Source organism: Pan paniscus, chromosome 13, assembly GCF_029289425.2.
Source record: "Pan paniscus chromosome 13, NHGRI_mPanPan1-v2.0_pri, whole genome shotgun sequence".
Classification (NCBI taxonomy): Eukaryota; Metazoa; Chordata; class Mammalia; order Primates; family Hominidae; genus Pan; species Pan paniscus.
Window position 1 is genome coordinate 94101826 of NC_073262.2, and position 10656 is coordinate 94112481.

Consider the following 10656-nt stretch of genomic DNA (forward strand, 5'->3'; position numbering starts at 1 on the left):
TGTGTTCGAAGGTGTGCCATCTGGGAAAGGGGGACAGTTCGCTCTGGGCAGCAAGGGCCCTGCCCTGTCACAGAGGGCGTGTGATGTTCTGGATGCCATAAGCTTTCAGTAAACAGTTGTCTGAGCGAAGATTTATAATGTGGCCACATGAAGAAAACAAACATTGGGTAGCATTATAATGCCTTTCATTCTCCTGTGCCTAATTATTGATTGGTCTCATAAAAATAAAACAGTTCATAGGACTCTACGTAGCATCCGTGGGTCCCTTCCCCAGGTGGCACAGGAAGCCTGCAGAGGAAGTTTGTAGGTAAGGATCGTAAATCTCCTTAGGGAGCATTTTGAATTTAAATGAAAATGTCCAAAGTCATAGGCAGGGGCGCCTGTTCCTTTATGTGTCAGCCCTAAGTGGCTTCGCTAGCTCTATAGAACCAGTGTTGAAAACCACATGCAGTTTAGTGACTAAGCCCTTCCTTGCTTTTTCCTTCCCAGAAGTAGAAGTAGTTACTCTAACAAACCTAGATTCTGTAATCATTATGGATAAGTGGATGTCAGTTTATGGAAAGAGAGTCAAAGTCCTGTTTACTCTTTAGTGGATTTTTTTTTTTTTTTTTTTTTTGAGGCAGAGTTTCGCTCTTGTTGCCCAGGCTGGAGTGCAGTGGCACGATCTTGGCTCACCGCAACCTCCGCCTCCCGGGTTCAAGGGATTATTCTGCCTCAGCCTCTTGAGTAGCTGGGATTACAGGCATGCACCACCACGCCTGGCTAATTTTGTATTTTTAGTAGAGATGGGGTTTCTCCATGTTGGTCAGGCTGGTCTCGAACTCCTGACCTCAGGTGATCCGCCCCCCTGGGCCTCTGAAAGTGCTGGGATTACAGGTGTGAGCCACCGTGCCCAGCCTGTTCAGTGGAATTTAAACTTGTACATATAGAAGTGAGAATTGAATTCATTCAGAGATTCAGCTGCTTTATAGTTTCTAGTCCTTAAACTTCTAAGCTGTTCAATGTGTAACTAGATTGCATTTTAAGGATAACCTGCAAGATGTGTAATGCAGTTATGCACCACATAATGACATTTTGGTCAGCAATGGATTGCACAGATGACGGTGGTCCCCTAAGATTGTAATGGAGCTGAAAAATTCTTCTGTCTATTGATGTCACAGCTGTTGTAATGTTATAGTGCAAGGCACTACTCACATGTTTGTGCTGCTGCTGGTGTAAACAAACCTACTTCACTGCCAGTTGTATACAAGTAAAAGCACATACAATTATGTACAATATGTAACTCTTGATAATAAATGATGTTGTTACTGGTTTATGTATTTACTATACTATACTTTTTTTTTTTTTTTTTTTTTGAGACTCAGTCTTGCACTGTTGCCCAGGCTGGAGTGCAGTGGCGTGATCTCGGCTCACTGCAAGCTCCGCCTCCTGGGTTCATGCCATTCTCCTGCCTCAGCCTCCCGAGTAGCTGGGACTACAGCCACCCGCCACCACGCCCGGCTAATTTTTTGTACTTTTAGTAGAGGTGGGGTTTCATTGTGTTAGCCAGGATGGTCTCGATCTCCTGACCTCGTGATCTGCCCGCCTCAGCCTCCCAAAGTGCTGGGATTATAGGCGTGAGCCACCACGCCCGGCCTATACTGTACTTTTTATCTTTATTTTAGTGTGTATGCCTACATGTTAAAAAAGTTAATTGTAAAACAGCCTCGGGCAGGTCCTTAAGGGGATATTTCAGAAGGCATTGTTATCTTAGGAGAAGACAGCCCCATGTGTATTATTACCCCTGAAGACTTTCCAGTGGGACAAGACATGGAGATAGAAGACAGTGAAATTGATGCTCCTGACCCTGTGTAGGCCTAGGCTATTGTGTTTGTATCTTAGTTTTTAACAAAAAGTTTAAAAAGTAAAAATAAAAAAAATTAAAATTTTAAAAATAGAGAAAAGCTTATAGAATAAGGTTATAAAGAAAATATTTTTGTACAGCTATACAAAGTATTGTGTTTTAAGCTAAGTGTTATTACAAAAGAGCCAAAAAACAGCCGGGCCCAGTGGCTCACGCCTGTAATCTTGGCACTTTGGGAGGCGAAGGCTGGTGGATTGCTTGAGCTTAGGAGTTCAATACCAGCCTGGGCGACATGACGAAACCCCTTCTCAACAAAAAAATTAAAAAATTAGCCAGCCATGATGACACACACCTGTAGTCCCAGCTTCTCAGGAGGCTGAGGTGGGAGAATCATCTGAGCCCGGGAAGGTCAAGGCTGCCCTGAGCCATGATTGCTCCAGTGAACTCCAGCCTGGGAGACAGACCAAGACCCTGCCTCAAAAACAAAACAAAAGTGTCAAAAATGTTTTTAAAATTGTAAAGTTTATAAAGCAAAAAGTTACAGTAAGCAAAGGTTAATTTATTATTGAAGAAAGAAAAAATTACCTATAAAGTATACAGTAATGTAATGTCCTAGGCCTTCACATTCACTAACAACTGACTCACTGACTCACCCAGAGCTACTTCCAGGCCTGCAAGCCCCATTCATGGTAAAGGCGCTAGACAAGTACACTATTTTTTATCTTTTATGCTATTCTTACTGTACCTTTTCTATGTTTACTAAGTTTACACATACAAATACCATTGTGTTACAGTTACCTACAGTACAATAACACGCTGTAGCATCTAGGTTTGGGTAAATGCACTCACTCTATGATGTTTGCACAATGACAAAATCACCTAGTGATGCATTTCTCAGAATGTATCCCTTTTATTAGATGATGCATGACTATATTTCTAAAATCAAGTTCCCAAATAGAGTAAAAACTAAAGTGAATTTGTTTCATTAAACATTTTAAATATATGTGTGTGTATATACATATAGGTATACACGTGTGTACAATAGATACACATATATCATTTAAGTTATACAGTTGGTTTTCTGAATATTTGAAATCCAAACAACTAATCCATGTTCCTTTTACCTTGAAATTCTAACTGGTATGAATGCCATGAAATAATACATTCCATGTTATTGTTTGTTGGAGGAGGATTTTCTCTTTTCTGTGAGGTGAAGATAAATAATAGTGCTTACCTCCTAGGATTGTCTTAAAGCCTGATCTAATAACATAGTAAATGGCCAAGCGCAGTGTGGTATGTAGCAAATCCTCAATATATCTTGCCTATTGTTATTTCTAGTGTGAATCTTTTTTTTTTTTTTTGAGACAGAGTCTTGCTCTGTCGCCTAGGCTCGAGTGCAGTGGCGAGATCTCGGCTCACTGCAACCTCTGCCTCCTGGGTTCAAGGGATTCTCCTGCCTCAGTCCCCCGAGTAGCTGAGTTTACAGGCATGCACCACCACGTCCTGCTAATTTTTGTATTTTTAGTAAAGACGGGGTTTCACCGTCTTGGCCAGGCTGGTCCCAAACTCCTGACCTCAGGTGATCCGACCACCTCAGCTTCCCAAAGTGCTGGGATTACTGTCATGATCCACCGTGCCTGGCCTCTAGTGTGAATATTAATCAGGAATTATAGACATGGAAACAGTTAATGTAGGCCAAGGTTATTGGGGAAAGAAGTTCCTATACATTTATTACACTTACAAGTGGTCTTTTTTATTTATTTTGAGACAGAGTCTCCCTCTGTCACCCAGGTCAGAGTCCGGTGGTGTGATCCCGTCTCAATGCAGCCTCCTCTGCCTCCTAGCTGCAAACGATTCCCCTGCCTCAGCTTCCCGAGTAGCTGGAATTACAGGCATGCACCACCGTCCCTGGCTAATTTGTGTATTTTTAGCAGAGACGTGGGTTTGCCATGTTGGCCAGGCTGGTCTCGAACTCCTGGCCTCAAGTTACCTGCCTGCCTTGGCCTCCCAAAGTGCTGGGATTACAGGCATGAGCCACTGTGCCCAGCCACAAGTGGTCTTTGAAAATAAAAATGTGAAAGTGTTTGATTTTTAAAATGTGTGAATTTTCAATAGACCTGAAAGATTTTTTTTTGAGACACATACATACAAGTATATATACCAGAGATATATCTCAGATAGTTGAATCTGGAACTATAGCTGTCCTTTCCTCATTGCTTTCAAGTTGAAAATGAAGAACCCATTTAAAAGATCAGAAGCACTATCCTTATAAAACAACTGATGAATTAGAAACACATTTGCCTTGTTTCATTCTAGCAGATAATGTTTGCAAAATGTGGCCTCTTTAGACCTTGAAACTGAAACTAATGTATACAGAGCAGAGCTGTGGATCCTCACATCGCTGGGGGATGTCAGTAAGTGGTCAGTGGTTGTTAGGTTGACTCACTTTAATAATGTGCCATTGACTGAGAAAACCATCCCTGAGAATATGGAAAATGTCATAATGCTATGCTAATTATGAGGGTAGAGAGAAGAGATCACTGGTTTTGGAACTGGAAGACCTGGTTTCTGGCCCAGCGATGCAGCTCTCATGTCCCCCAGTGATGCTATCCTCAGTTCAGGGATCTCATCATATACAGTTGGGGGTTCCTCGCAGCACCAGCACAGGGATGGTGTGAAGAACCCTCTGTGGATGCTCAATTGTACACCTAAAGTCATCTCTTATCCCAGCAGTGGTCCACATGATACACTGAGGGAAAAATACACTAATGGATTTTTTAATCCATGAATTAATTTCTATACACTAATGGATTTTTTAAATTTTTATAATTTTTATATAAATATTTTAATGGGTATTAAAGATATATGTGGTAGATCAGACACATGATTTTATGCATATTCTGTAGGTCACTATTATTTTGAAATACATTTAAGCTAGCAATAGCTATTAGCATACTATGCAGATAACGACAAAAACTATGTAGGACATATGTGAGTAACCAGTGTTTAGAAGCCATAGACTAGAGGGTTGCCAGGCCCCTTCCTTTTGTGAAATTCTTTACCTCATTTTCTCAATTTGTTGATAATTTAATAGGAGCCCCCTCCCATATTTTTTTTGCCATGGAAAAATGGAAATATAACCTGTTGGTCTTTCCATTTGAAACACAGAAATAATTCTTAGCCTTTCTACCTTACTAGAATATGATGAGTTAATGAACTTTAGTTTCCTTAGGGCTAAATGAGGACTACTGGAGGTAAATTGCATTGATACAATTCTATGTAAGAAGTACTCATGGGAAGAAGTGATACAGGTTGAGTCTCCCTTATTCGAAATGCTTGGGACAAGAAGTGTTCCCAGTTTCTTGTTTTGGAATACAGTCATGTGTCATTTAACTTGGGGATGTGTACTAAGAAGTGTGTCACTAGGTGATTTTGTGCAAACATCATAGAGTGTGTACTTACACAAACGTGGATGGTATAGCCTACTACACACCTAGGCTGTATATTATAGTATAGCCAACTGTTTATAGCATGTTACTGTACTGCATACTGTAGGCAATTGTAACACAATGGTAAATAGTTGTCTATCTAAACAGAAAAAGTACAGTAAAAATACAGTATAAAAGACAAAAAAATGGTACGACTGTATAGGCCAGCTCCATCATAATCTTATAGGACCCCCATCGTATATGACTGACAGTGAATTAGGTATGTTTACATCAGTCACCACAAACATGAGTAGTGTATTGCCCTACATTAGGAGAGCTATGACGTCACTAAGCCATAGGAATTTTTCCGCGCTTATGGGACCACCATCATATATGTGGTTCATTGTTCACTGAAACGTTGTTAGGTAGCCCATAGACTGTACTTGCATTATACTTAATGTTTCAGTCTTAATCTGAAATGTTCCAGCAAGTATTTCCTTTAAGCATCATGTCAGTGCTTTAAACATTTCAGAGTTTGGAGGTTTCAGATTTTCGGATTAGGTTAGGGATGCGCAGCCTGTACTTGTCAAGATCAGTATCCATTAAAATACAAAAGCAAGTGTTATTGTAATCATGAGCTGTTTTGTGTATACTTTAATTTGTTTTATTCTTTTCTCCTAGGTTCCTGGTACAGTTCAGACAGGACAAAGTATGTGTGAAGTTTATTCAGGGAAACCAGAAAAATGGGAGTGTCCCAACATGTAAACGAAAAAACAACCGTCTCCTTGAAGTTGCTGTCCCTTAACTGGCGCCTCCTCTCTACTTTCATGGACTTGTTTCTTTGTAATAGTGCAATTTGGTTTTGTTTTATTTGGGGTTCATTGTATGTTTGGGAATCACCAAAGGCTTTTAGAGTTCTTTGGCAAAATAAAAATATTTGACTAATCAATTTTTATTATTGGAATAGTTTTAACCTTTCAAATACATGTTCTGTCCTGGAGCAGGATTGTAGAAACTAACAGTGTCTATTTTCATGTCTGATGTGTTCTTCCTTTAGTCATCATGTTAGGTCTGTGTACCCTAAATCAGCATATTACTCATAAATCATTAATTAATATAAGCATAGGAAATGGTCTTAAAAGATACTGCATTCATTCATCAGATATTTATTCCATGCCTACTCTATGCTAGGCACTGTGCTAGATGGTATGAAAACTTATTAGGAACCTTTTTGTTTTTGAGTCCATTGCATTCTGGCTGGTTTGTGCTGGTTTAACGACATCTAAGAAGGTTTAGAAATGGTGAGACCAAAACAATAACTGTTAATGATGGACAGCATTATTAGGAACCCTGTAGTATGATATTTAACAATATAGGCTTCAAGAAGGGCTGGTCCTAAGAGGGGGCAGAAATGAATGACCAGGTTAAATCCCTCTACATGTGGTTTCTGTTTGAAAAAAAGAAAACTGACATTTGAACAGGACTTTTAATTTGTTTAAAACTCTGGTAATTACTTGTAACAGTAGAAAATAGAAGTCATTCTTATTTTAGAAAAAGTGACAGAAGCAGTCCAGTAAGATTATATGTTTCTGTTTCTGGTAAATACCATATATGATCCTCGAAATGATAGTATCTCCAGAATATTGTTTTCACCCAAATTTGAGTAGATATTTTAAACACCTAACAAAGTAAAGGGCTAAAAGCCATTCAGATAGCAGTAAAACATTCTGTATGATGTGCAATAAAACATCCAAGATCTTTTTTGAAAGTTTTATTTATAATATACATTTTTGTATGAGAAAGGTGATTGGTACAGGGTGCCTATTTTAGTCATGGATCAAAATTTGTGTAACTTGCAGGGCTTTCTTTCTTTTTCTTCAAATTTACAAGGGTTCATTTTGGAAACTACATTTTAAACTTTGGAATCAAATTGTTTCTTATTTGGGAGGATAATGTATATACACATTGGTATTATGTTAAATAATAAAATTGTTCTAATTTGGTGCCATTTCCTGAATCACAACTGTATTTTTGTATCTCAAGCTATTTTCATATGTTGTGTGTCAATGTATCATCTCTCAGAAAGGTTTTACAATCCAAACATTATATGTTCTCTGTGTAACTGAATTTCACTTATCTTTTATAAACCAGAAACATTAATTGAAAATATTTTCTGGGGATTTTCTCTTGACTTGTATTTTTAAAAATTGCTCACATAAAGAAGTTCTCAGAAGTCTTTGTGTTTATTGGTGCAGGTAGAGGATGTAATTACTTAGATTCTTCTTGCCTTGTGCCTAAAGTGGTAGATTAATAGTTCCTGATACTGGTGAGTAGAAATTTGGGAATGAGAGGGTGTGGTGTTTTAAATAACATGCAGTATGTTCACATTGTTCAGCATGTAAGTAAGTGTTAAAATATATACATTACAAATTCTCCATCCTATCAACCAGCTATCTGCTTAGTTCCCACCCTCCCCGAAGCATTAACCATTGTTGTTAGTTGCTTTTGTATTACTTTGTCCATATGTTTGCAAAAGGAAATCAAAATAGATTCTTACGTTCTTCTGCTTTAGTAGACTATATTGTAGCCATTGTTCTTTATCTTGCCTTTTTCACCTAGCAGAATATCATGAAGAGCTGCTCATTCTTCCGTTGTATGGATGTGCTGTGGTGGATTTACCTGGTCTCCTACTCATTATCATTGGGTTGCTTCCTAAATGGAACTTGAGGATGGAAGACTAGGATGGAAAGGAGAAATATCCCATAGGTCTACTTGTTAGATTTTTCCAAATACCTTATTTGCAGATTGTTCAATCAGTCTTGTCACTGAAGTATTCAATAATTTTTGGTCATGGAACCCATTCTTCATGGGTTGTGACTTGACGTGTTGGGAAAGATTTGCTGAACTGCAGCCAGAAAGCTTCCTTATGTACCAAGGTGAAAGCCCTTCACATTCCCCATTGGGAAGAGCAGTAATAACCTGACCACACTACAAAGGAGAGTGCCACTATGGCCCAGGTGACCCACTATAGAGCAGTGTTTCCCAAAATGTCACCGCGCGTCAATCTGGTTCAAAACCACAAGGAAAGCCTGTTTTTTTGTTTTGTTTTTTGTTTTTTTTATTTTTGGTTTTGTTTTGTTTTGTTTGGAGGCAGAGTCTCGCTGCAACACCCAGGCTGGAGTGCAGTGGCACGTTCTCAGCTCACTGCTACCTCCGTTTCCTGGGTTCAAGCGATTTTCCTACCTCAGCCTCCTGAGTAGCTGGGACCACAGGCATGCACCACTACGCCCAGCTAATTTGTTTATTTTTAGTAGAGACGAGGTTTGACCATATTGGCCAGGCTGGTCTCAAACTCCTGACCTCAAGTCATCTGCCTGCCTCGGCCTCCCAAAGTGCTGGGATTACAGGCGTGAGCCACTGCACCCAGCTAGAAAGCTCGTTTTTAAAAAATTACAAAAAAAAAACAAAAACCCATGCCAGTTCCTGGGCCATACCCTATACTAACCAAATGAGAATCTCTGGAATAGAGTTTGAAAACAGACATTTTAAAGAAAATCTCCAGATGCATTCCAGCCTGGGCGACAGAGTGAGACCCTGTCTCAAAAAAGAAAAATCTCCAGATGACTCACACACATTGAAGTTTGAGAACCACCAAGGGAAATTACTAGAGCTTCTCTATAGCTACACACAGCCGTCTATGCCTTAAAAAGTCCTCCTTTGGTGACCCTCACCCAAATATGAGAACCATTAGTCTAAAGCTTCCCTCTGGCTGCACATGGCCCAGTGAGCCATACCTGCCAAATCTGCCAACCCCAGTGCCGAACTAGAGGTTACCAATAACTGTGGCATCACTCTATTACAGTGAGCAAGAAACTGATACTCCTTTATCTCGGTTTCTGTCACTGTCCTGCAAAGGAAAGTTAAAGCATTCATGACACTCCAGAATTCCTGTGTATTCTGGCCTGGCCTCACAGCCCTAACTTGTTCCCACCCATAACTTAGAAGGTTGCTCGGCCCCTGCAGTGACTTCTAGGAGTGAGTGGAGTGACTAGACCTAGTCACCTAGGACCTAGACTCCTAGATCTAGTCCAGTAGTGACTAGGAGTACCCAGACCCTGGAGTGACTAACTGATGGGCTTGAAAAAAGTAAACAGGTAATGGGTACCAAATAGAACATGGTAGTTGCCAAGGTATGCAGTGTAGTTGATGCAGCTACTCTTGACTTTGATTTCCATCTGCCACAGGACAAGAAGGGAGTATGGGAATAGTTATTCTCTAATGGCTTGATTACAGTTTTGTACTGCACACTCTTGAATAATAACTTGGACCCAGAACTCAAATGGAAGGCCTTCAGCTCAAATTTGAAAAGCTTTGCTCATACCCAGGGGTGATGGGGGTATGTCTGTAATGGCAAAGAAGCAGGCCAAGAGTTCTGAGAATCATAGGGATATCTTCAATATTATGGATTTGGCAGAAATCTAAGAGAATGAACTGTTTATTATGCCATGTCAATTAATATGCTGAGAACTCTCAAGTTCATGTAATTGAGTATAATTGTGATAATTAGAGCATGGTTCAAAATGCTTTTAGGCCAAATATAAAAGGCAAAACTTCTTATCTGTTACTTTTCATATATAATAGGTAAGGTATTTCTTAGGCTCATTGAAATCTTGAAATAGCAAGTACCTTTGAAATGGTGTAAGTTGCTGGGGAAGGATTTAGTAAATTCATTAATGTGTCTGTTCTTACAATGAGTTTTAACCAGAATGTATCATATTAAGAGCCTTTGTTTTTAAGCTGGACATTGTTTTTCCATGAATATTGTGGTACTCAAATTCACTAAAACAATTAGATGCATAGGGGTAGAATGGAAGAGAAAGAAGGGCAGTAGTTTTGCTTTTCTTTCCTCCTGTTGAGAAAAACAGCTGTAAGTTTTCATCATACATTCGAAGATTTTCTGTTGTGTTATTATTGGAGGAGCACTTTCTTTGAGTCTTACTTTAATAATTCTGTTGTGTGCTCTTTGATTCTTAGGTTTTTGTTAGCTAAACCCTAGGAAGCCGTGACCTTGATGAGGTGGCACATGCTTTTTGGTCTCATCAGCTTTTATTTCATTTGCCACACAGGAGAAAATTAATTGTTTTGAGTTGGTTTCCTCCAGATCATGGAATGTTTGCCTCATTTTCTTTGGTTTGAAGATCATTTTCAAAATCTGGAGTTAATCACAGTACAGCAAAAGCCACAATCTCTTTCTCATTAACTTTTTTTCTGGCATGGTTGCTAGATCACCTCTGGTCAGTTCCATGAAATTCAACAAAAATCTAACTTTATAACCAAGGAAAATAGTCTCAGCTTCTCAGTATTTCAAGGAGGAATAGGGAACAA

The 10656-nt window shown here is 39.3% G+C and overlaps 1 protein-coding gene across 9 annotated transcripts in view; it reads left to right on the forward strand.

Annotated features, from left to right (window-relative positions):
- The window catches only part of MYO1B (myosin IB), a 179473-nt gene extending 172194 nt beyond the window's left edge, over positions 1-7279 (forward strand). For all 9 annotated transcript variants that reach the window (XM_003825286.6, XM_008950629.6, XM_003825285.7 and 6 more), the window contains one exon: positions 5953-7279. In XM_003825286.6, coding sequence (XP_003825334.1) covers positions 5953-6076 — 124 coding nt within the window. In that variant the 3' untranslated portion in view covers positions 6077-7279. The remainder of the gene's footprint in view (positions 1-5952) is intronic.
- Positions 7280-10656: the final 3377 nt, after the last annotated feature.